Source organism: Mytilus galloprovincialis, chromosome 4, assembly GCF_965363235.1.
Source record: "Mytilus galloprovincialis chromosome 4, xbMytGall1.hap1.1, whole genome shotgun sequence".
Taxonomy (NCBI): domain Eukaryota; kingdom Metazoa; phylum Mollusca; class Bivalvia; order Mytilida; family Mytilidae; genus Mytilus; species Mytilus galloprovincialis.
Genome location: NC_134841.1, coordinates 4,922,028 through 4,949,823, shown reverse-complemented (window position 1 = coordinate 4,949,823; position 27,796 = coordinate 4,922,028). Strand labels below are relative to the sequence as shown.

At 32.5% G+C, this 27,796-nt stretch overlaps 2 protein-coding genes across 2 annotated transcripts in view; one reads left to right on the top strand and one right to left on the bottom strand.

Annotated features, from left to right (window-relative positions):
- LOC143071177 (putative ATP-dependent RNA helicase DDX49) lies at positions 1–27,212 on the top strand. Its single transcript, XM_076245332.1, has 12 exons — positions 1–162; positions 4,676–4,799; positions 5,402–5,487; positions 6,012–6,133; positions 11,556–11,734; positions 12,468–12,608; positions 17,119–17,271; positions 17,854–17,951; positions 18,391–18,465; positions 18,902–18,990; positions 24,159–24,230; positions 24,789–27,212. Exons 1-12 carry the CDS (start codon positions 45–47, stop codon positions 24,885–24,887), a joined length of 1,356 nt encoding a protein of 451 aa, XP_076101447.1. The 5' UTR covers positions 1–44; the 3' UTR covers positions 24,888–27,212.
- LOC143071176 (uncharacterized) overlaps positions 25,070–27,796 on the bottom strand; it is a 43,495-nt gene continuing 40,768 nt past the window's right edge. Inside the window, exons 8-11 of the mRNA XM_076245331.1 lie at positions 26,886–27,029; positions 26,455–26,628; positions 25,865–26,002; positions 25,070–25,470 (exon numbers count right to left, since the gene is read on the bottom strand). Coding sequence (XP_076101446.1) covers positions 25,405–25,470; positions 25,865–26,002; positions 26,455–26,628; positions 26,886–27,029 — 522 coding nt within the window. The 3' untranslated portion in view covers positions 25,070–25,404. The remainder of the gene's footprint in view (positions 25,471–25,864; positions 26,003–26,454; positions 26,629–26,885; positions 27,030–27,796) is intronic.

Genomic DNA, 27,796 nt, shown 5'->3' with positions numbered 1-27,796 from the left:
CAATTTTTGACATTGAAAAATAAATTTTGTTTTGGGAGTGCATCATGGAAAATACTTTTGAAGAACTTGGTCTTAACGAATGGCTGTATACTCAATGTGAAGCTATGGGGCTTTCTAAGCCAACTCCAATTCAAATAAACTGTGTTCCACCAATTCTTGAAGGTAAGAACAACGTAGAAAATAAAACCTATTATCTGTACGACACGTGTTTCTGGATAGCTGCGAAAACGTAGCTCTATTATCCTTTGATTTCTTTTTTTGCCATAGTGGTCCACAAATATCAAAAATCATCAAAAGGACCTTAAGAGCTACGTTTTTGCAGCTAGTTTCTGGAATAATGTTTTTTCAATGACCAAAATTTGTCAGTGTTTAAATGTAAACTTTTTCATTGCTAGAAATATTTGCAAAATGACAAACTAATACTTCTCTTGAACACAGATACATCACTATATATAGTTTGTGTACTGAACCTAGACTAGTCCAAATATTTATGGTCTCTTCCACAAGTTGCTACATTTTACATGTAGATGCCTGTAAGGTCTTTCCTTTGGAAAATGTTTAGTATACTATACATTGTACATGACAGAGTGGCCTTTTTACATTGGCACAGGGGAAAAAATTAACGGTCGCCCAGTCGCCAATGGCGACCAGAAATTGACCTGGGCGATCTTTTTACTCAGATGTGGTAGCCCAGGTGGCGAATTGAAAACAAGTTCTTGACTGACTGAAATTCGCCATTTACTGTGACTCCAAGTACTGGCTACTTCACGGACAAAAATGTAAATTCAAAAAGAAAAATCTTTTTAAAATGTATTGCATCAAAGTCGCGGTCGCAATAAACAAGGATGTCAAATCAGTGTTTACCTGTGACTAAATATAGTTCACGTTAATTCAGATCACTGATTGGTCGTCTATTTAAAGTCGGAATGTATCGTATGCTTGCAAGCAGGGTTTCCGCTGGCGGTCGCCATTTTCGCAATTTGCGAAAAAATAATAATTGTGGCGATTAAAATTCGTCATTGGCGAAAGAATTTGGCGAAAGAAATATGTATATCGATTTTTCAGCCATCTTGTTTATTTACTTTTTTCGGGTTTCTCTGACTTTACCGATCAGACAATACTCGGAATTCACCTTGAACTCGTTAAGATTTTGACAGAAAATCAATAATCAGCTGATTGCATTTATAGCTATAGACATCAAAGGACTAATCAATAAAGGTGTTGATTGTATGATATGACAAAATGACAAAATGATATGGTTAAATGGCTTCTATCACATGTCACAAAAGAGATTTATTAACCACTTCGCGACGCACGTGTTTGAAGTAAAATTTTTACGCTTCCTCTCCTTCTTTTAATGATAGTCCACAAAAGAAAACTGTTGTTATGACGAAAAATGATCAAAAGCAAGAAAGGTCTCTGATTTAAAACTTTATCATTTAACTTTCATATAGATAATTGATTTGAGTGGGTACTTTAAAGTCGTTTCAGTGACACACGTGTTTCAAATATATAGTTTTACTTATTTACGATGGTATAGAAAAGAAAACTGTCGTTATGAAGAAATCTATCCAAAAGGTTGGCATGACAGTAACCCTAATGATAGGTTCAATTTAATGACTACACCTTACACGATGGATCAATTTCAAGTGATAAAATGTTTTGTTTTGTTGTACAATCCACTTCTTATTTAGGGGGAGGGGGTATGAAAAAAAGGAAATTTTTAAAAGAAAAATACATTTGTGTTACTTGGCGAAAAATTAATAATAAAGTGGCGAAAATTATATTGTTTTGGCGAAAGAGGTGGCGAAAAAAATAATTGATCCAGGGGAAACCCTGCTTGCAAGGATAACAAGAGAGGTGTTCCGATGGTCATTAACAATATAAAGCAATCACGGTTTTGGCTTCAAGAAAGCGAAGAAAGCCAGGGAACTTGACCCGGAAGATGACAATAGCATGTCATGAAGTAATATCAGTCAAATAAAAGAAAGTATGATATATATAATGCTGCTAAGAATCTGGAAAACAGTACCTTTTGTAGTTAAATTTTCAAAGCCCACGTGGTGTACAGAGAATGAAGGTCAAAAACGAAAGTAGAGTATTGTCGACCACAATAAATAACATTTATAGTTAAAAATGATTTATGTTTCTTACTAACTGAACAGTTTACAAAAAAAAAGAAAATCAGAGAAGATATCAAGTTCATGACAACGCTTTTGGAATACATGAATAGTCGCGAAAAAAGGGGGGGTTCATTTGTTTACAAATGTACGTAGTTTAATACGCAAAATGAATCGACCAAGATATTTAATAAATAAGATTATTATAGAAATAAAATGAAATATTTCATCTATCATCTTCATGTATTCCAGAACAGAGAATTCTTTAGTTGTCTTTAAAAGATATGTAAAAAAATTCTTGTACACAGGGCATGAAGATTCCCATTTTGCAAATGATTTTTTTATTTAATGAAATTTGATTGAAGTCAACAACAAAGATAATTTTTTCCCAGGCATTTAAATCACCTCCAGGTATGCTCAGAATGCAGGATTTTGAGTCTGAAATTTCAAAATTTTCTTAGGGGGCATGCCCCCAAGCCCTACCTAGGAAGTTCACCCTGCTTTGCGGGCTTCACCGGTGATAGTAAAATTATGTGGGCTACTGACTTTTTGTCTGGGCTAACTGATTTTCAAGTCTAGTAGCCCAGGTGGCTACTGGCCTTCATAAGTTAATTTTGACCCCTGTGGCAGTGTCTGCGCGTACCCGCATGCGGGTACGAATAGTCAAATTGCCGTTCTAGGCTACGCGTACCCACATCCGGTTTTCTATTAAAATGCTATCGGATCAGGAATGAAACGTGAAATATATACGGCAATTATCGATAATATGGGGATTTCGTGTAGAACGAGTGAAGAGTATGAAAAATAATATTTTCAAATTGTATTATTTAAATAATGATACATAATAAACATTGCAAAATTAAATGCACAATGATGGAAAATGAAACTGTACAGTCCCTGTAAACTTTAGAAAAAACATGATAGAAATTAATACTATTATAAAATTTAAATCACGGAAAATTTAAAGAATAACATTTTAATAATTTAAAAATATACCTATATGATATTTTAAAATAATCTTTTAGTAAAATGTAAAACAGAAACTGTTTTTCCGTCAATGCACATAAGAACAAAAAGAGGCAGTCGTAAGTCATTCAATTTATATGTTGCGTCAATAAGTAAGACTTCAGGATATTTATCAAAGAAATTTTGCATTGGTTTATCCTGGAAAAATATTCCATTCAAAACACCAGATTCATCTTTTACTACTTCTACTGTTGGACCTGAAATATAATGAAATATTTCAGGTATTCATATTCAGGTTAAAATGAACAAAATTATAAAAGTCTTCGCCACAGTTATAATATCACTCTCTTCCATTTTAAGAATATTTACTAACTGAGAAAATCTGTTCACTTACCTGTATATATATGTGTATATTTATAAAAATTCTGAGTAGTTTTAATCAATTTATTCACTAATTGCAACAAATTCCGTATATATTTCACGTTTCATTCCCAATCCGACGGCATTTTAATAGAAAACCGGATATGGGTACGTGCAGCCTAGAACGGCAATTTGACTATTCGTACCCGCATGCGGGTACGCGCAGACACTGCCTTTTACATTCTTTACTAATATGTGACAGGTGTTACCTGTAAAAGGGAACGAAGTTTAAGGTTCATCATAACAAACGGACAAATATGGCTGTATTTACATGCTAAAAATTACTCTGAGTACAGACTTACCTGTGAAGTTTGAAAAGTTTTAATGCCTGGCATCCACTAGATATAATAAAGTTATATGCATTTTGTGTTTCAGAAAGATAAAATCTCTTTTGGATTTTGATGGGCATTTTTTTCCTTCATGCAAAAGGTGTGAAAATTAACTAAGTTGTGATACAACTATGAGATGCTCCCTCAGGTAAAAAACCTGTTTGTATTGTTTTGATTGTCCTTAATTGACATGGACAAGAGTTATCTTCACAACTATAGGTGAGTTAAAGAGTATCTGAGACAGTGTGTGGACAGTATCAAAGTAATTTAGGTGTTTGTTTATTTTTACACCTTCTGCAGCAAGGAAAAAAAAATACCCATCAAAAACTAAGAAAGATTTTATCTTTCATAAACACAAAATGCATTTAACTTTTATATATCTAGTGGATGCTAGGCATTAAAACTTTCCAAACAGCACAGGTAAGTCTGTACACAGAGTAGTTTTTGGGGTGAAAATACGGCCATATTTGTTCATTTGTTACGATGAACCTTAATATGAGGCAGGCATTACCTGTGAAAGGGGAAGAAGTCTGTATGAATATTTTTCTTTAATTTAAGCATATTAACTTCAAAATGGATAAAAAAGACACGGAAATGCCGTAACGTTTCTGATTTTGGTTCTGTCGTTAGGGATTTTAGTTGTATATAGGGAATATTAGTTCATATATTTTACTTGACTGATAAATATATATTTTACTCAAAGTCTCATTGTTGAAGACCGTACGGTGACCTATAGTTGTTAATTTCTGTGTACTTTTGGTCTCTTGTGGAGAGTTGTCTCATTGGCACTCATACCACATCTTCCTATATCTGTTAACTAATTCAATATTTATACCACAGGTAGAGACTGTATAGGATGTGCCAAGACAGGAAGTGGTAAAACAGCAGCATTTGCGTTACCAATCTTACAGAAACTGTCCGAGGATCCTTATGGAATATTTGCTTTGGTATTAACACCAACTAGGTATATAGTTTACCTTTTTTTTAGTGTTGATATTAAAATTGTATGAATTGTTAGAAAATAGTTTAAAATTAAGTATTGTTTTAGCAATTCCCCTTTTCAGGATCTATAGGACTATGGGAAATCTCATTTTTCGTACATCAAAATAAAAATAATGTTACGTCATTGGCTCAATTTCCATTGTTTATAAAAAAAGAAGATGTGGTATGATTGTCAATGAGACAACTTTCCATAAGAGTCCAAAAGGACACAGAAATTAACAACTATAGGTCACTGTACGGTCTTCAACAATGAGCAAAGCCCATACCGCATAGTCAGCTATAAAAGAACGTTTTAAACCAATCACCACATTTTGGTGTACACTTTTGAAAATATTCCCCAGAATGCCAATGCATTAGATTCTGAAACAGCCTATTAAGTTACCTTTTCCAGATTGCAATATCAACATGAACAGGTATGAAAAAAATCTGGGAGAAGAAAAAAATACTGTAATTGACAATTTAATTTGTTATGAACATCTCCTTATCAAAGTGTTTTCCCCAGTCCTTGTTCAAAAGTGTTTAAATTTAAATAATACATTCATTTGTTACATTTGTACATTCCAGAGAGTTGGCCTTCCAGATAGCAGAACAGTTTAATGTATTAGGGAAACCAATAGGCATTAGAGTCACTGTTATAACTGGAGGATTAGGTATAAAAACTAATTTAGACTTCATTGTACATGCATTTACTGACATCAATATTTAAATAAACAATCACTGTACAAATTTTTATTGATATCATTTTCAATCAAAACCACACACTTAAAGCCAATATTTTTTTTTCTTGTGATACATTTAGTTGAAAGAAAATCAAAATTACATGAGTTATTGATTTGTTCACAAATTTTGAAAAATAGAATCAAACAATACTATTTTTCCAATTGAGGACATTTTTCTTCCTATGTACAGTATTTTGTAATAAAAGAAAAAAGATTGTTGCTATTTTGCTGAAAGTTCCATTTGCTGTGCCTTTGATATCATCTTTTCTTTAGAATAATTTGATGCAAGTATAAGCTTTGGTCCCCAATGCTATAGGTATTGTTCAAAAACCTTAAATTTTACTTATTGTTGCTTTTATCTTTGTCTGTTTAAGACTCATAAATCAATTTCTAAGATTGCGGTTTTCAAAATTTTTTTAAAAATGTACAAATGTCATATTAAACTTTAATTTCAGATATGATGAAGCAAGGGATAGATTTATCAGTAAAACCACACATTGTCATTTCAACACCAGGCAGATTGGCAGATCATTTACAAAGCTGTGATACATTTAGTTTGAAGAAGATTAAATTTCTGGTAAATAAACACAATCATGTTATGTTTCATATATAAAGTTTTTGTAAAATTATTGGTAAAAATTAGTACAGTAAATATTGTTACTTTACCTTATAATATGCACAATTTATTATGCAGTTAAGCTGCATTATGCGAGCACCCTAGATTTGTGTTCTACCCAATAAATGCTGAAATACTTGCCATTGTTATTATCTAGCTCGCTACTATGTTATATATAACTAATTGAACACTTTTTTAATACTTTTTATTCTGGATAACAAAAAATATGACCAGAAAACCCTAAAATGATCGTCGATTTATCCAGAAGTTTTAAAGTTACACATAGGAAGTAGTGCTTATTCAGAATCTTTGTGTAGTTCATTATGACTTGTGCTTTTAGCGAAGATGTCAAAGAACAACTGTATGAAATGTTTAATCGCCGAAAATCTCTTAAGACAAGTAGTTTAGATTTCCCAAATGACAAAAGTCGTAGGAATATTGTTTGTCATCAATACGTAGTACAAGTACGTCAGTAGTCTATTATATAATAAGTTCAACTGTTCATGCTGTTGGCGGCAATTTCAAATTAGAAAAAGAAATTTTCGTAGCTTTTCAATTTGGAGGCAGGTGTGCAAATTAGCGGTGGTCCGAGGTCCGCGACCTTCCACTTTTGCAAGCAGAATTTCGACTAGGATAGTGGGTTTTTTTAGCTACGCCCGACGTAGTCACCTTCCACTTGAAAGAGAATAAGAAATTACTTTGCAAACCTTTTCACCATGTTCACCAAAGTCTCCAATTAAACGAGCTAAAAACTTATTTTTATCATTATTATGCATGACAGCGATGTTCATTTTGTTCAACCGCTAGCTTTATACAGAAAATCGCCGACAAATATTGTATAAATTCGAGTAAAGTCGTATCTGATAGACAAAAACAACATTGTAAAACATAACAATGGCGGCCGTGAAGACAATATCGGACCCGATTCCGGAAGCGGATATTATGTATTAATGCGCATGCGTATAGTTTTCTTGATTTCAAGGGGTATCAGATTGAGTGGTTGTTCTGGATTCCCCGCTTATTAATTAATTTGAAACTCATTCTATGTCTTCTATGTCTGCCTGCTACTGAGGGTTTAATATTGTTGTGGCATAATTTAAAATCATATGCATCATTTAAATTAAAATCAATGAAGTTTTACCTATAACACCCCTTTAGCCGAAATGGAGTCTTCCATATTATCGTTTCGAGTTGTCTCCCTTTCAGAAGTATTTCCCGTCAAAATCGTCTCAATTTAAACAGAGGAGTGTACGGAAGGATTCATGCCCACTGACCAAAAGGAAATTAATAATTAAAGAGTTAGAAATGGGGTTCCTCCTAGAATTAACGGTGATAAGATACGAAGTAATAGTCCGAAATTACTGGGTACAAGTCAAATCGGCACCTGGTCAAATCGGCACCCATAGAAAAAGTCAAATCGGCACCTATTTAAAAGTCAATTCGGCATCCAATAATATTTGATATAATATATGGGACTGGGAAATGGGGTTCCTCTTAGAATTAACGGTGATAAGATACGAAGTGAATAGTCCCGAGATTACTGGGTACAAGTCAAATCGGCACCCATAGAAAAAGTCAAATCGGCACCTGGTTAAATCGGCATCTAGTCAAATCGGCACCTATTTAAAATTCAATTCGGCATCCAATAATACTTGATATAATATATGGGACTGGGACTATTTAAGTTTGTAATTTAAGTATACTAGCATAAAAGTCCCCCATGATCCCAGCTTGTCTGGCAAATCAGCCGTCGGACATCAGAGTAATCTCGAACTATGAAGTGAAATACCTTCTCTCTCTCTCAGTGACTGCTGTGGAAAGTAAACTTGGAATTGATAGCACACAAATAAAACACAATAAGTACATTGCTCCTACACTTGTATCCGGGATTAGCTATTTTTAAAGTTGAGTGACTATTCAGATTTATATTACCTTTGCATGTGCAGTTGAATTAGTTTTGAAAATAATACTATCCAGCTGTACCAGGCCTTGCAGTCATAAAACTTTTGAGTCAGTTTTTTTGTACTCATACTAAAAAGTCAACCAATGAAATTGCTTGATTTCTTGTTTCGAGCATGATTTTTGTGCTCCAAGCACTGAGCAAAATTTTATGCCTTCAAGGCCATAGTCCAAATAATTATGACGTCTTGGAAGGCTATCATATTTTTTTTCTTTGACGCCTTACTTCGACGTCGAGTTTTTTCATGACGTCACAATAGGAAAATTGAGAAGAAAACAAAACATTTTGACGTCATAATCAAATTTCGACTAATCATTTGCCGAGAACAGATTTTTCACTAGTGAGGAGAAATATTTTTCTCACACCCGTCAGGAAATGTGAAAATAGCACAAAAATTAGAGAAATATAGATTCTTACACTGCAACAAGTGTATTACGATATTTCTATACTCGAGACAGTTAAATTTTATTATTTAAAGCGCGAGGCTTGCCGAGCCCTTTAAATAATAAAATTTAACATGTCGAGAGTGGAGAAATATCGTGATACACGAGTTATAGTGTCGGAATCTGTTTCTTTAATGCTTTTTATCGTTCTTTTTCAAAGATTTTCAGAAAATTGTGCTCTTTATATGCGACGTCATCAGGCAAGGTCGCCTTTTTTCATGACGTCACAATAGGAAAATTGAGAAGAAAACAAAACATTTTGACGTCATAATCAAATTTCGACTAATCATTTGCCGAGAACAGATTTTTCACTAGTGAGGAGAAATATTTTTTTCACACCGGTCAGGAAATGTGAAAATAGCACAAAAATTAGAGAAAAAAAATATAATAGCCTTTCAAGACGTCTTAATTATTTGGACTATCAAGGCCAGGGCTGCCAAAAATGCGTGAAACTCACGCATGTTCATGTTTTTTTGCAGCAGTATCCTTGGATCAATTTTTTCCTCTTTTTGGCCAAATCTCACGAATTTGCTTCATGAAAAGTTGGCAGAACTGCTATATATGTGTCAATGAAAACTATATGGCAATCGTATCCCTCAGAGAATTCTGCTCTTTGATTCTCAATTTTGAAGGGTCAATTAAAGTAGCTGAAAGTTTCTTTCTTTATTTTCACAAATAATGCAACTATATTATATATACCTTAATTTAAGTAAATCATATGATATATAGGTGTCATTCTTTGGGCCACTCTACCCCCTCCTGTTTGATAACTTTGAAACGGTCGAGCTCCCCACCCCTAAACCATATGAGGGGCAGATCCAGGATTTTAGGTTAAGAGGGGCGCAAACTTAAATTTTCGCCGAGCAGAGTGAAGCTAAAATAAATTTGAGGTAAAATTATCGGAATGTTCTTTATTAAGCTGAGAATAACCCATGCTTTGCAAATTTAAGGGGGGTGTAAGCCCGCAACCCTCCCCCGTCTGAATCCGCCCCTGCATATATTCAAGTATAGGACAATATAATAAATAAAAAATGAAATATAGGGGGAGTCTCTGGAGTTACCCCACCCCCTCCTGTTTGAGAACTTGGAAGCGGTCGAGATCCACACCCCTTAACCATATATATTCATGTTTGTGACAATATGAAAAATCAAATGAAATATAGGAAGAGTCGCTGGGGTCACCCCACCCCTCCTGTTTTAGAATTTAAAAATGGTCGAGATCCCCACCATTAAACCATATATATTCATGTATGGGACAATAATATTATAACAAATCAGATGAAATATAGGGGGAGTCCCTTGGGTCACCCCACCCCCTCCTGTTTGATAATTTGAAACCTGTTGAGATTGCCACCCTTTAACCAATATATATTCATGTACGGGACAATATAACAATTCAAATGAAAGATAGGGGGAGTCCCTGAGGTCACTGTTCACCCTCCTGTTTGAGAACTTGGAAATGGTTAAGATCCTTACCCTTAAACCATATAACTCATGTACGGGACAATATAACAAATCAAATGAAATATAGGGGAAGTCCCTGTGGTCACCCCAACCCTCCTGTTTGAGAACTTGGAAATGGTCGTGATCCCCACACCAAAACAATATATATTCATGTATGGGCCAATATAACTAATTAAATGAAATATAGGGGGAGTCCCTGGGGTCACCCTACCCCTCCTGTTTGAGAACTTGGAAACCAATGAGATCCCCACCCCTAAACCATATATATTCATGTATGGGACAATATAACAAATAAAATGAAATGAAGGGGAAGTCCCTAGGGTCACCCTACCCCCAGTGGCGGATCCAGAAATTTTCATAAGTGGGGCCCACTGACTGACCTAAAAGGGGCCTGCTCCAGTCATGCTTCAGTGATTCCCTATATAAGCAACCAATTTTTTTCCCAAAAAGGGGGCCCCTGCCCCCTAAATCCTCTGCCTACCCCTACCTGTTTGAGAACTTAAAAACCGTTGAGATCCCCACCCTTAAATTCATATGTATGGGACAAAACAACAAATCATTTACATTTACTATGGGCAGGTCAGTCAGACCTCACCTTTGATCCCTGTTGTGGTGAACATTTGTCTGATTCGTGTCTCATAACTTTTGTACTATAGAAAACAAACTCAGTTTTCTTTCCAGGGAAACGGGTTGCCTTGGTTTTTGGTTAACTGCCTTCAGCGCTTACAGCGCTTTGATCTTTATTTCTCAACAAACCAAATCACATTGGTATAGAGATACACACAATAAATATTACATAATGTATATGTACTGCAGACATACACAAATTATACGAAAGCAAGAGGGAGGTACATATCATATATTACGGTATACATATTAAACTTAATGATATCAAGTGCATGATTTATAATGAATTACCCAGGAGAGCCTTAATGCATATTTATTTAAATTTCAATGAATTTGGTTGATTTCTATATCTTTTTCTCAAAAACTGTTTATGATCATCATTGAGTACAGAACACATAAAAATATAATGAAATTCATCTCTGATGTCGCCAGAATTACAAAATAAGCATTTTCTATCTATTGCATCATTTTGCCAGCTACCAGTCTCAATGTTCTCAATCTACATAATAAAATAATATTTCTATCATCTAAATTTTTAAAATAACATTCAAATTCACAGTTTTCTTTATACATACAATTGTTTATAGCTTTTGGAGATTCTGCTGAAGCACATTAGATTGAGATGACACATCTAGATTTTAGATACTTCTATTCATCGATCACAATAAAAAAAGAGGAAAAAAATGCATGGTTCAACACTAGAACATACATAAAATACTTTTAATATGGTTGGAAACTGTACACAAAATACATCTAGTAATTTTGATGTTAAATGAAATCTATTCTAGCAGGAATAGATTACCTTGACCTGCATAAATTCAAACAGAAAGATATTCCAGCTTATCTAATAGAGTGTATGATTATTAAAAGTAATTATTGTTTTATTAAGGTACTGGATGAAGCAGACAGATTGATAGAAGATGATTTTGGTGAACAGCTGGAGGTCATATTTGAAGTTTTACCAAAGAGGAGACAGACATTACTTTTTAGTGCTACAATGACAAAAAACTTGGAAGATATGCAAGATTTAGCCATGACAAAACCTTTCTTCTGGCAGCAAATATCTCAGTAAGTTATACTCCAGCTCAGGTGGGTTAAGCTTTATCAACCTGCCCACAATAGGAGTTGGCACGGAATGGGCAACATTTCTAGCTTGTCCACTGCCCACAATAAGAGATGGCACAGAGTTGGCAAATATTTCTAGCTTGTCCACTCTGCCCACCCATTAAATTTCTTTTGTTGAAAGTAAACAGCCCACCTGTGCCCAGGTGGAAAATTTCAAAATCCACAAGGGCTGTTGTATAAGTGAGATTAAGCCATTTCTAATCCCATATTAAAAAGAACCTCATGTATTGTGAATTCCTTTTTATTCGTGGGTATCATTTTTTGCGGATTGTGGAAATGTTACAATTTCTTGGATATTTGATTTCACAGTTTTGTCAAAGTCTATACAACCTATTAGCAAATTTTTGAGTCGTTGAATATTTAAATTTGTGGTTCACCTGTTCTAACGAAAACCACAAAAATTGGCATCCCACTAATAATAATGAATCCACCGTATAATAAGGTTAGACAGATTTTAAAATTTTCAGTGCTGTGCAATTTAATCTGAAAAAATTAAATCAGATATACATTGGCCATTATTTGCTAATCTATAAGGATTGATAAATCTGAAATACAGAGTAATACATCACCCTGTCAACTAAATTGATTCTTTTTGAATCTGGAAATATTATGGATTCAATGGAGCAAGTATTTAAAAAAAAGATATTTATATTGAAAGTCTTCACATTATTTTCAGAGAATCAACTGTTGAATCGTTAGAGCAGTATTACATCCTGATGCCTGCAGATGTGAAGGATGCCTATCTTGTTCATACACTTGACAAATATTTAGAGAAAAACAAGAAGAGTTCTGTTATTATATTCACCAATACTTGCAAGTAAGAAAAACAATATTGAGAAATTTCACTTTTACTCTTCATAGTAATGGTCCCTGATAGATTGAAAATGGCACACTATGTTTTCCATTCAATTACTTGTGTACCCTTTTACCAAAGGTTTTCAAATTAATAATTTGTTACTTAAAGGGAAATTCCGCGATTTTTTACTTATCATCTAATTATGTTCATCTTAACATAAAAAACACATTTGCAAAGTTTTAAATTTATATTCCTTCTAATAACGGAGAAAATCAAGTATTTGTAACTTTTTTGGTTGAATTCTCGAGTGGGTCGTGACGTATTAGCCCGATTTATTGAATTCTGGGAAAAAATAAAATCTGTTTAACTCTTATAGCTTATCGACAATATACGTAATTAAAAGCGCACAGCTGACGAATGGTCGTAGTTATTAACCACACTATAATAATGAACGAAAATGAATATGCATATACCGTTTTGTATTCATTGAATTAAACTCCTATAAAATTATATGTCTCTGTCTCTAGTAAATGTTTTTGAATAAATTTAATTAATTATTGTTGAGATTTTATTCATAAAATATTTATTGAATATTTTTACTATTTACTTGTCTATTTACCGTTATTGTTTTGATAATCATTTCAATGCAACTAATGTGTGAGCAGAGTGTGTATATTATTTTGTAAAGGTCACTGTATATTTCTCGGCTTGAGGTCAATTCGTTTACCTTGTAGCTATTTAGCCGCAGGTGTGAGTTCAAGCGTACACAGGTATAAATGTTGTTATTTGGAAAGGATGTACAGAAAGGATTAGAAAGAGTATGATGTCACGATGTTAATACACTAAGATTTAATACACGATGAGAATAAAGATTCAATAATTAAATTGTGTAAATTAATTGAAAATAAAATTCAGATTCGTAAATCCGAAAATGTATAAAAATAAAAGGAAACAATTTTTGATTACTTTCTTAGCGGCAATTGGCGTAAAGATTCAAATATGAAGTAAAAAATAGTAGTTTTAATCTTTAATAAAAACTAAATGCAATATTACCCAATTTGATATACCATTGTACATCTGTTTGATATCATTGACTTTACCGGAATTTCTTAACTTGTATTCAAATCTGGCTGTGTTTAAATGCTAATAAAACTATTGCAATTTTAAAGTTTTTAATTGACAAAAAAATACAACATACATGATTTTTTTTTAAGTTTCTTTTTAACATTTTATTCTTACATAATTAAATTCATTTGACAATCATTTACACGAACTTTTTGTGAAAAAATACCAATTATCTAAGCTAAGGCATTATTTCTTTTAAGGATTTTTGAGGATTTTTTTTTTAATTCTATGATAATAGTTGTGCAATGTTGAACATGATAGCCGTCATTAATCCAAATAAGTAATACAGTATTTGTAATAAAAGTTATATTTTAGTCATGCATAACTGATATTGACGAATTTAGAATAGTTCGTCCATACATCGTTGTTCTTGAAACAATCATTATTAGTATACATGTAAGTTTCCTGACGTATAAGAGCCATTGAGGATGAGCTCCAGAGAAAGCAGACTAGTAGCGTTTCGTTCGTTTGTTTGTTGGGAAAGGAGAGGAAATGCAACCGCTTGTACAGATAAACAACAGAATTACCATACAAGCATTTATAGTCAACACAATCAGAAACAGTTCCCATCGTTAGACGGGGAATATGAAGGCTTTCAAGAATGAACAAGTGACATGTCTAACTCGAACAGTTAGAAAACGGACTATCGACATCGACCGCTTGTTCTTGATATTTGAAATTGTATGCATATATACGTATACGTTTATGATAGTCATGAGTTCTTGTGTCTGACAAAAACTAAATTCCTTCATGGTTATATCTTGCCATACGTTTATATTGGTTTGTAAGTTGATTACTCAAAATCGTTATTTGAAAATCCTGTTTGTGAGATGTATATTCATTTCAATACAGAAATTTCGTCTATATATTTCACAAGTGTATAACACGGAGAAGCTCTGAAGGTCCATTACTCCCATTTTGTTTGGGTGTGAACCATCGATGTTGACAGCAATCATTATATCAAAGAATAAGATGATGATGGTAGAAAGAATTATGGGCGTCATGTGGCAAATATTACATGCATATCGGACAATGAGTTGTCAATCTGTATGAAAAGATTTCCAATACAACCATATTATTGAGAAGGAATGTTTACATGCTATACTCTCGTACTAGTATTACAGGGTTCTTGTGGCGTTCACCTTAGACACACATCTTTTTAACGATGTTTAAAAAAAAGACAGAACCAATTTAATGTCATATTTCCCTATTTTTTTAAATATAACTAAAAGTCTTTCATCTGACAAGAATACCCTTATTTAGCGAACAAGTAATTTATTCTTTTTTCTGTTATTGAATACCAAGAAGAAAAAAAAATCCCGAAATTAATTTGAAACTTTGATACTCAAAAGTTTCCCAGCAAAATATTCACATCCCTTCGGGATAATTAGTGTTCGTCCAGTGGCATATATAACAATTGTGATGACGAATTCCTTCCTTTGTTCGAGAACAATCTTATTGAAATATAAATCTGTGATTTTACTATGTCCACAACTTCAATGAACCAAAGCAAAAGTTATACATCGACCTGTATTTAAATCAAATTGGTTCTCTTCTTCTTCTGGTATACAATAGTCTATCGACATTCGATGATTACATACTGTTGGCATACGTGGACTAGTCTATTTACAACACTTTTATCTCTATTTATTCAAAATATATGTTTTTTTCTTATGTTCAATTCAATGTATACATGTATATATTTTAAATTGCGCTATAGTTCCGTAACTTTCTATCCAGTCGTATAAACGAATCGTCGGCAAGTGCGTACATTTTTTTTTAATCAATATTTCTGGTATGTTCTAATCTGTCCTTCACTTTTGACAATGAGTATATATTACATTTTCCCAATTCACCCTTGGAAAAAATATTTAAATAGATTTTAATTTCATCAAATCTTATTTTTTGGGTATTATTTATATTTTTTATGAATAATATTCTTTACACCAGAAATGTTATTTATAAACAAGCGTATGAGTTTGGTAATGACAAGTAAGACAGAGTTGTATATTATACATCTGATAGTTCAAAATGGAAAGTTAAATGTTATCAGCCGTGTACACTGATCAATACCTGCAGAAGTGAAACGATGCGTGAACTTGCAAGCCCGACAGGAAATCGCTTGAATACCTGGACGTGTCACCTCACACCCCTCACAATACCTTTGGAAGTAATACCTTTAGCCATGCTGGTGATCAGAAGAGGGAAGATCAAAATTTATTTGAAAACAGTTTATTACTTTAAAGAATTATGAACAAATTAGATTTTCGAAAACAATTTTCACGGAACACTTATTTATGATTTCAACTTTGACTTTTCACCTTATTCCAATATCAAGTTTAAAAACAACATACCATGGTTAGTTAGTCGGATAAAATAACCGTACGATTGACAAGATATCGACACGCAATTACGACTACATCGGTTACTGTAGTTTTGTTTCTTTGTGGTTTATAGACATATCGTTTCATTAATCGGGAATGAAGGACAAAATGGCGGAACGCAGAGAATTAATACTCTAAATTTAAAATCGATGGTGATCGCTTATCTCGCGGAATAAAACTTTAATATCTATGAATTTGAGCATTTTTATACAGAATGAACATAATATCAATTTTTGATTTTTTGGCGAAGTTTCCCTTTAAACCAAAATAGAGGTCAAGTTTGATATTTACACTTTTCACTTTTGCTGTTCAGAAGTTATGGTCCTTCAGAACTTGACAGATCAGAAAATAGGTGCAGAACTTGTCAGTTCAAACATGCCCAAGAGTGCCATTCATTGGAATACATCAATTACATTTATACTAGCTGCCTTTATTAAACAATGGTTACCTTCAAAATACAGAAAACCAGGTTTGCTGTCAATTTGACTGCTTATTTCTTGTATTTCATTTGTTGAAGCCGTAAATTTAAATGTTTAATGAAAAATAACCACATGGCACCATTTTAGTTGCTGATTCTATGGAAGAAATGTTTTTTTTTGGTGGTATCAGTTTTGAAAACATAATTAGTTCTTGAGGATTTACATTCAAGGTTTTAAGATAAAATATATATAACTCAAAGGAAAATGTATATTATGTTGGTATAAGAACCGTCATAGTTCACAGCATATCTACATCTATGTCAAGGGGTATCAGAAATAAATACCATTTTAAAAATTTTTTTTTTTTGATCTTATGAAGAACAATGTGCAATTTTACTGTTCATAAATCATTAGAGAAATAATATCACACCATTTGTGGAACTTCCAGAGTAATAGATTTTATTGTATAGTCATAGGATATAAGATTTAGATAAATTCTTTAGAAAAAAATCCCCAGGGAGCTTTTTATTGTAAATGGCAAATTGTTTTACATGATCTATTTGTTAGAAAAAATAAAATTTGTAAAAACTTGATTTCTTTCAGATACACACAGATTCTTGGTATAATTTTATCAGAGCTTGGCATGCAGTGTGTGGTGTTACACTCAATGATCAGACAGAAGGAAAGATTAGCCTCCCTTGCTAAGTTTAAATCAAGTCAAGTCAGTGTATTGATTGCCACTGATGTGGCCAGTAGGTATGTGGCAACTTTCATTAAAAAAGCCATTGGAAAGTTTATTTGTGCTTGTGTGAACTTGGCTTTATACCAAAACATTTGTACTGTACTGTAAATTTTATTACTACTGCTGAGTCAATACCTCTGCTGGTGGACTGTTAGTCCTAGTGATTATCACCAACCTAGTCGCCAGTACTTCGGTACTGGAATAAAAATATCGATTTTAAGAATTGTATGTTTCTGAAACTAGAATGCCTTTGAATTTTATGTACCTTAATTTTTTCAGATGCACAAATTTATGGTGTAAACACAGCCATTTTCCCGAGGGATCAGCAGAAAACAGACTTGGAAATAAATGTTAATAAGAGATTAAAATATGAATATTATACTGAGAGATATACTACAGTAAAGTTTGAAATTTATTATTGTGCATTTATTATTGAGTTTTTTTGTCATTTTAGACTTGAATGTGATTTTAATTTTTGCGAGTTGAGAAACATTGCAAATATTTCTGAATTAACAGTATTTGAATTAAAAAAAATGTGTTTTGGAATTACACACACATCATTTTTCCATTTTTATATTAAACATTGTGTTTTTCAGAGGATTGGACATTCCCACTGTAGATTTGATTATTAACCATAACGTACCAAACAGACCAAAGGACTATGTACATAGAGTTGGACGTACTGCTAGAGCAGGTACGAGAAAAAATACCACATTGATACATATACTGTTTTATACCGTCTTAAGAAACATAATAGTTTCATTGTCGGTATCTATTTTTTTGTGTGTGAAATTTCATTATATTTTTGTTTTTGTATTCATTGATATATGATTTTGTTTAATTTCATTCTGATTGGATGTAAAAGTCTAACTGACTAAATTTTTTAAACAGCAAGGCCAAAAGTTTTTAAATGGTTGAAGTGATCCTGCATATTTTAGTTAATATTTATGTAATTTGTTGTCAATAATAATAATCTTAGTAGCCTCTATTTCTATAAATAGCAATATTAATGGTAGATTTTGTAAAATATTAATTATATAATATAGTTTTTGTTTTTATTCTTTTCCACATTCAAAAACTTTAATAAATTATATACCTTGACAAAGAATTAATAGACTATTAATATTTTACAGGAAGGTGTGGTAAATCTATTACCATGGTATCACAATTTGATGTGAAATTGGTTCATGCAATAGAAGCTTTTGTCAGTAAGTCTTCTCTTGATCCCTCAGTTAATGTTTTACTCTTGTGATATTTATAAGGAATAATTTTTTTTAAGAAACTAAATTGCAATTACAAGAGGGGAAAACACAGTTCCAAACTATTGAAAGAAAAAACACAAACAGTAGGGGGGAAACCAAGCTAAAAACTAAAAAAACAATAGATGCAAATACCCCTGACAAATAAAAGTGTCTATCAATTAATGTTTTTTTTCAAATTATATTTTTGTGACCAATACAGTTCTGTTTATAAACAAAACAAAAATGATGCTGATTACAGTAAATAAAAAAAAATACTTGTGACATAAACTCTGATGTTATTAACAAATATTTTAATTCCAACAAAAACTTTTTCAATTACAATGTAGTGAAGATTATTGTTATCCTGAAAGGAGAAAAAGACAATTTCATATTTTATTCACAGAAAAGAAGATGGAAGAATGGCCTGTTGAAGAAAAAGAAGTAATGAAAATATTAGTAGAAGTAGCAACATCTAAAAGAGAAGCTCAGATTGTAAGATGTGTATTAACCATATATTGTTGTAATAACAATACTATTGGTTTTTAACCATGGTAGATGGTACACAATTTGTGTAGTAACCTCTGGTTTGTTTTCAATGACAAATTTCTGAATTTCAAGAACTTTCATACTTTGAACTGTTGGTGGAAGTTTCATCCCCGAGGGTATCACCAGCCCAGTAGTCAGCACTTGGATGTTTACATGAATATGAATTATATGGTCATTTTTATGCAGTTAAGCTGCATTATGCGAGCACCCTAGATTTGTGTTCTACCCAATAAATCCTGATATACTTGCCATTGTTATTATCTAGCTTGTTACTATGTTATATATAACTAATTGAACACTTTTTTAATACTTTTTATTCTGGATTACAAAAAAAATGACCAGAAAAACCTTAAATGATCGTCGATTTATCCAAAAGTTTTAAAGTTACACATAGGAAGTAGTGCTCATTAAAAATCCTTGTGTAGTTCATTATGACTTGTGTTTTGAGCTAAGATGTCAAAGAACAATTGTATGAAATATTTAATCGCCGAAAATCTCTTAAGACAAGTAGTTTAGATTTCCCAAATGACAAAAGTCGTAGGAATATTGTTTGTCATCAATACGTAGTACACTACGTCAGTAGTCTATTATATAATTCAACTGTTCATGCTGTTGGCGGCAATTTCAAATTAGAAAAAGAAATTTTCGTAGCTTTTCAATTTGGAGGCAGGTGTGCAAATTAGCGGTGGTCCGAGACCTTCCACTTTTGCAAGCGGAATTTCGACTAGGATAGTTGGTTTCTAGCTTCGCCCGACGTAGTCGCCTTACATTTGAAAGAAAATAAGAAATTACTTTGCAAACCTTATCACCATGTTCACCAAAGTCTCCAATTAAACGAGCTAAAAACTTATTTTTATCATTATTATTCATGACGTCGATGTTCATTTTGTTCAACCGCTAGCTTTATACAGAAAATCGCCGACAAATATTGTATAAATTCGAGTAAAATCGTATCTGATTGACAAAAACAACATTGTAAACACATAACAATGGCGGCCGTGGAGCAAAATTTTACAAAATCGGATACGATTCCGGAAGCGGATAAGGGTAATTCCGGGTTTGACGATCATTTACAAAATAAATCCAAGCAGGTGAAAAAATACATCTATGCATGGTAAATGAATATAAACACTAGTATTGTAAACCAAAAGATAGATGTAAAAGAAAGAAAAAGCAGAAAAATATTTTATTCAGAAACTAAAAATTACTTTTTGATAAATTTTAATTTAAAAATCCAATACAACGTGACAGCTGGGAACAGTATATCTAACAATATACATGTTCATGGTCACAGTCTAAATTTTCTTTATAAATGATAAATGATGATAAATTGATAATGCATGTGAGATGCTTTTAAAGTGTAAACATATTACTGCAATTTCGAGGGGTTATTTGTTTTTTCTCAATTTTGAAGGGTCAATTAAAGTAGCTGAAAGTTTCATTCTTTATTTTCACAAATAATGCAACTATATTATACACCTTAATGTAAGTAAATCATATGATATATAGGTGGCATTCTTTGGGCCACTAAACCCCCTCCTGTTTGATAACTTGGAAACGGTCGAGCTCCCCACCCCTAAACCATATGAGGGGCAGATCCAGGATTTTAGGTTAGGAGGGGCGCAAACTTAAATTTTCGCCGAGCAGGCAACACAATCCGCCCCTGCTTATATTCAAGTATAGGACATTATAATAAATAAAAAATGAAATATAGGGGGATTCCCTGGAGTTACCCCACTCCCTCCTGTTTGAGAACTTGGAAACGGTCGAGATCCACACCCCTTAACCATATATATTCATTTTTGTGACAATATGAAAAATCAAATGAAATATAGGAAGAGTCGCTAGGGGTCACCCCACCCCTCCTGTTTTAGAATTTAAAAATGGTCGAGATCCCCATCCCTAAACCATATATATTCATGTATGGGACAATATAACAAATCAGATGAAAGATAGGGGGAGTCCCTGAGGTCACTGTTCACCCTCCTATTTGAGAACTTGGAAATGGTCAAGATCCTTACCCCTAAACCATATATACTCATGTATGGGACAATATAACAAATAAAATGAAATATAAGGGAAGTCCATGTGGTCATCCCAACCCCCCTGTTTGAGAACTTGGAAACAGTCGAGATCCCCACACCAAAACAATATATAGTCATGTATGGATCAATATAACTAATTAAATGAAATATAGGGGGAGTCCCTTGGGTCACCCTACCCTTCCTGTTTGAGAACTTGGAAACCAATGAGATCCCCACCCCTAAACCATATATATTCATGTATGGGACAATATAACAAATAAAATGAAATTTAGGGGAAGTCCCTAGGGTCACCCTACCCCCAGTGGCGGATCCAGAAATTTTCATAAGTGGGGCCCACTGACTGACCTCAGAGGGGCACGCTTCAGTGATTCCCTATATAAGCAACCAAATTTTTTCCCTGCCCCCTAAATCCTCTGCCTACCCCTACCTGTTTGAGAACTTGAAAACCGTTGAGATCCCCACCCCTAAATTATATATATTCATATGTATGGGACAAAATAACAAATCATTTACATTTACTATGGGCAAGTTAGTCAGACCTCATCTTTGATCCCTGTTGTAGTGAACATTTGTCTGATTCGTGTCTCATAACTTTTGTACTATAGAACACAAACTCAGTTTCCTTTCCAGGGAAACCAGTTCATTCATACTATTACATGTTCATACTACGTCAAACTGAACTTCTAGCAGTCAAATAAAACCAAGGTTAACTACCAAGTAGAACAACTGCAATCATTGGGAACTTGTACCACTGCAGATTCACCATAAAAAGTATACATTGATATATGCATTGCTTTTGAAACCTTGATAACATATAAATCATTTGCCTTAATAAATAAATCATTAGATAAACATGAATGTATTATATATGAATGTTTAATGTTGAGGCAACATTGCCACAGTTTTCATAATTACGGTTGCCTTGGTTTTTGGTTAACTGCCTTCAGCGCTTACAGCGCTTTGATTATAAATTAACTGTTGTAAATGTACAATGTATTAATTATTTGAAATACTAAGAATTTTCTTATCCCAGGCAAAGATTACCTTAGCTGTATTTGACACAACTTTTGGGAAATTTGGGTCCTCATTGCTCTTCAACTTTGTGCTTGTTTGGCTTTCTAACTATTTTGATCTAAGCTTCACTGATGAGTCTTGTATAGATGAAATGTGAGTACCTTTGATAAATATTCAAGATGCTGTTTATCGTAATTTCTTGCATTTTGTTTCATATTTGCTGTGTAACCTTTGAAAGCTTACTTTACAAGTATTCAATTAAATGCCCATCTAAAGGCATATCAAATACTAGTGTCTTAACAATTTATCAAACTGAAAATCTTTAGCATTGCAACATGGACAATTAAAATCTTTTACTCCTGGAGGTGTGTGACTTGAAGATGAAAAAATATATGGATGTCTATATATATTGGACATTAGTTTGCCTATAAGATTCTACTATTTGGACATTGCTACTTTCTTAGCATTGGAAACTTTTTCTTTTCCTTTTGTTTTGCATTCTTCAAGTTTTCTGGCCTGTCCCAAGTCAGGAGCCTCTGGCCATTTTTAATCTTGTATGTTTTTTAATTTTAGTTCATTTATATGTTTTGGAGTTTGGTGTGACGTCCATTTTCATTGAACTATTACACATTTTGTTTAGGGCCAGCTGGAGTGGAGTCTGCCTCCGGTTGTGAAATATTTTCACTGTGTTGAAGACCCATTAGTTGCCATCAACTGTTTTCTGCTCTTTGCTCTTTGGTTGGAAAGACTAGGATTGTTGTCTCTTTGACACATTCCCAATGTTCATCCTTAATTATTAAGGTGATACCTAACACTACAGGGAGATAACTCTGGAAAATCAGCTTAACATTTTAAACTGTTGTATTGTTAAGAAAATAGTATATCCTCAAAATAAGCGAAAATAAGCTTCTCAATGATCAAAATTTGTATTTGCCAAACTGCTATATATCCAATGAAATGTTTATATTTTTTTTAAAGAGTCAAAGAAATATTTTGTCAAAATCTTATGTAAATTAAAAGAGACAAATTAATTTTAGTCAAGGTGTTGGGTACCACCTTAAATATATTTTGTCAATTTTGAAAGATGGTTGGTAAGATACTGTCTTATCTTAAATAACTTTATAACTATTGATCTAACTAACGCTTTTCATCTTTTACGAAAATAAAGAACTATATGTAATACTGGGGATTCATTATTATTTGTTGGACACCAATTTTCATTGATTTCATGGGTACAGCTGAACCACGAAGTTAAATTGTCAACAAATGACAAATTTTCTATAGGCTAGAATGACGATCTCAGCAAAATCACGAAATTAGATATCCAAGAACATACAAGTATTCCTTTATCCATGAAAGTTGGTACCCACAAAAATAAATGATTCCACAATAGAAGTTGGGAGAGGTAATTGGATAAATACTGGAATGGTTCTTTCAAAACTGATCAAATCTTTTATCATTGATATACCAACTTAACCAATTCATTTATATCAATTGAATGAAATAGGCATTTTAAAATAATTTCTTCTTAGATAACCAACAGTCTAAACAATAATGAAATTTTTCGTTTTGATATGGTGGAGTTGTAAAAACTTGTGAGGAGTTGTGACCTTCTTCAGATCATGAGAAGAGTTTTGGTGTTACTGTGGATTCATTATTTTTTCGTTGGATACCAATTTTTATGGATTTCGTGAGTACAGGTGAACCACGAATTTAAATGTTCAACTAATTACAAATTTTCCACAGACTTGTAAGCAGACTTTCGCAAAACCACAAAATTAAATATTCACAGAAATGCAAGTTTTTGTCAATCCACCAAAAATTGGTACCCATGAAAATAAATGAATCCTCAGTATTTGTATTTGATGTACTGTCAGAATCCTAGCTGTAAATCACAGAGATTTGGACATGACGTTTGTGTAATTTGTATTAGAGGTACTGTCAAAATCCTAGCTGTAAATCACAGAGATTTGGACATGACGTTTGTGTAATTTGTATTTGAGGTACTGTCAGAATCTTAGCTGTTCATTCACATTGTTTTGTGTTTTATTACAGAGATTAGATGAGAGAGATTTTGGTGAACAGAAAGAAATAAATAAAAGAAAAAGAATGATATTGGAAGGAAAGGTATGTCATCAAATATCACAATTAAAGCTGTTTTCCTAAATGGACAACTAATGACTTGATAATACCCTGGCTAGAACAGACAACTAACAAATACATTGTACAAAAGCACTAGAAGAATACCATATACAAATTAAATATAAACAACTGCTGCAGTGAAGTTCTTTTACTTATATACAGATAAGTTTCATTTTGGCTCTCTCTTCCTTTTACTTATATACATGTACAGATAAGTTTCAAATGGCTCTCTCTTCCTTTGAATCTCTTATGAACAACAGTTGGTTTCTTTCTTTTCATTGTCACACATAGTATGTGTTTTTCTCATTGTTGAAGGCCATACAGTGACATCTTCTATCAAAAATAATAGAACTTTCCAAATATTAAACCAGATGTGTATTTGAGGTGCAACCTTTAAAAAAAAATATTAAGGAATTGCAAAATAGTAAGAAAAAAATAAAACTTGTGAATCTAAAATGTTAACATTTATGTCTTAAAAAACATTTAAACAAAATAAACAATAACTACAGTATAAAATAATAATAAATTTGAATAATTTTATAGGATCCTGAAAAAGAAGAACAAAAGAAACAGAAGTTTATAAAGGAGAAAACAAAGGAAAGAAAGAAGATCAGAGACATGAAGAAAAAAGAGAAAGTTTGAAATTTTAATCTTACAATTCAAAGCATTCTGTGATAATGATGACCTGTTAAAAAGGTCAAAGGAAGTTAAGCAAACAAACTTCTGAATCTGTATAAGATTATATGTTACAAATTGATGCTGACAGTGTCATACAGTTATAGCTTGTATCAACCAAGAAGACGGATGGTCATTAAATAAACTCATTCAAGAATTATTCTTAATTTAATCTTGTCTGGAAAATATATTCATCAATTTAAGATTCTGTCAATCGCTACAATGCCTTTGATGTGCAAACTATGAAATTGTATTTTGTAATTGTCAAAATAGGAAATGCATTGTCTTGTCTATGATTATCTAGTATAAAGGGGTGATGTGAGCTTCTAACACAACAAAATGCAGACCACTGATAGGACTTTCGCACTATATTATATACTTTTACAGGCATCTTGTATGTCAGGCATAAATAATTGTCCTCACTTTAGTCAGCTGTTATATCTAGTTCTAAATCAACAAAGTTCATTGAAAGTTTTACAAGATATTACACTAGACCAAACTGAGAAAATGTCATAAAATCTGCTTTTTTCTTTTCTTGTATTTCTTTTCCCTGTCAAACGAGAAATCAGAAATATTAATTATTGGTGTAAAATAAGATAACAAATGCTTAATTCTACTTGAGAAATCGTGGAAGCTCTTTAGAACTGCCATAATTGATAATGAAAATATCAAATGACTACCTCAGCAGCAAAACAAATTAAATAAACAGCATTTGCATATGAACATCTTCACTATAAATAATAATTAGGTTTTATTTTATAAAAAAACCACTTTTATGCAGTGCATTTCACTTTGCATTATTGATAAATTTAATTTCTAAAGTCACGTCTGTTATGTAATTAATGCAAAGTGTTTGGCTTTTTTAATCTTACCTTTTAAAAAACTGTTCTATAACCTTGGCTTTACTGCTCTTAATTTTGAAAAAAACAATTATATAACCTTACCAAGTCGTCATTTATTTCATCCAGGAAATTCAGAATTCTTTGGCAGTTCTTTTGTTTGGCTACATCCTTGAATGATTTTGGACTGTGATCACATTCTAACATTGCGCAGAGTTGGTCATTAGGGTTGCATTTATCATACTGTAAAATCATTTAATTTATAGTGGTTTAGCTAATTTTACCTGTACTTTTTCACCAGCAGGGTAATTTTCAAAAAGTTAAAAAGTAATATTTTTTTATTTGCAGTATGACAGCTTTGTAAAAACTATACTTTTAACAACACAATGGGATTTTTTTGTTATGAACAATAGATTTATGTACAAAGTTAACATTCATTTTAAAAAATGGTAACAGAAAGTAATCAACAACTTTTTAACCACTGAGACCATCATCTAATCTAAAACATTCACTCATTCATCTAATCTAAAACATTAACTCATTCACTCAAAATCTAGGATTGTGTTAAAGGAGCTAGATATGAATTGCTCCAATATTGTAATATTTTAATATTTCAAAACATACTAAATATCAAGGTTGATATCAAATTTTTGTATTAATTTATGATTCTGGGAAAAAAAGTTAATTTTACATACCTGTTTGAAAATATTTGTATTCATTCCTTGTTGTATAAGGTATATAGCTATCTCTTCTTGGTTATGTTCCAGACAATTAAACAAGATAATATTATATCTAGATAAATAATCTGAATCTTTTGACTGGCTCTTCAATCCACTAACAAGGGAAGTAACTTGGTTCAGGTTCCCATTCTAAAAAACGTAGGAATTAGATGATATCATCATGTTTTTTCCCCCATTATTACAGCATTGTTTATATCAACACAATAAGGTAGTTTTGTTTTTTTTATCACCAATAATATATCAATCATGATCATCAATCCTCAATCACCAGCAGCAACTATCACAGTATTGTTGTTCTTTTCAGTATAAAATGTGCCTGAATTTATAAAAATCTGTATTTTTTTTATATAGAAACAATTTAGACTTTTTGGTTCAATAATTATTACCTTTATTGCTGTACAAAGACTTTCTTCAAATTTTGTTTGTGCCACATAGACATCCATTGCATAGTTTTTGACTTCTTTCTGTAGTGTGTAGAAAGATCTTTGTCCACAGGTACTACACTTATAATCCAGTGGGGTTCTACCAAGCTATCAAAATGAAATTACATGTTGGGTGAAAATATTGGTTGCATACACAACATCTCTAATTATCTGTAAAGGCAAATGTTTAGTTTAGACAATGCATTCATTGCATTGGAAAGGTTGTTGAAGAAAAAATTGTTATACATGTTTATGAAAATGGTATATTGAAAATAAAATTTTAACAGCATTTATCTGTATTTATTACTTTTTATACTGTGCCTTAACCAAAAGTGAATGAATCCACAGTAATCAATAAAAAGAATACTACATGTGTATAGATTTTGTCAGAAAACCTAGTATATCATGAGACCAACAATACATTACAGATGAATAAGAGTGAGATTTGTGGTAGGAGTCAATGAGACAGCAACACAACAACAAGACATCTCAATATCATCATACAGTATTCTACATTACAGATAAATAAGAGAGAGATTTGTGGTAGGAGTCAATGAGACAGCAACACAACAACAAGACATCTCAATATCATCATACAGTATTCTACATTACAGATAAATAAGAGAGAGATTTGTGGTAGGAGTCAATGAGACAGCAACACAACAACAAGACATCTCAGTATCATCATACAGTATTCTACATTACAGATAAATAAGAGTGAGATTTGTGGTAGGAGTCAATGAGACAGCAACACAACAACAAGACATCTCAATATCATCATACAGTATTCTACATTACAGATAAATAAGAGAGAGAGGTTTGTGGTAGGAGTCAATGAGACAGCAACACAACAACAAGACATCTCAGTATCATCA

Excerpts from the sequence above, each read along its gene's own strand:
- LOC143071177 (XM_076245332.1), top strand. The coding sequence starts at position 45 with ATGGAAAATACTTTTGAAGAACTTGGTCTTAACGAATGGCTGTATACT. Across the intron at positions 17,952-18,390 it reads TGGACGTACTGCTAGAGCAG|GAAGGTGTGGTAAATCTATT; the intron begins GTACGAGAAAAA and ends AATATTTTACAG. Across the intron at positions 24,231-24,788 it reads GAATGATATTGGAAGGAAAG|GATCCTGAAAAAGAAGAACA; the intron begins GTATGTCATCAA and ends ATAATTTTATAG.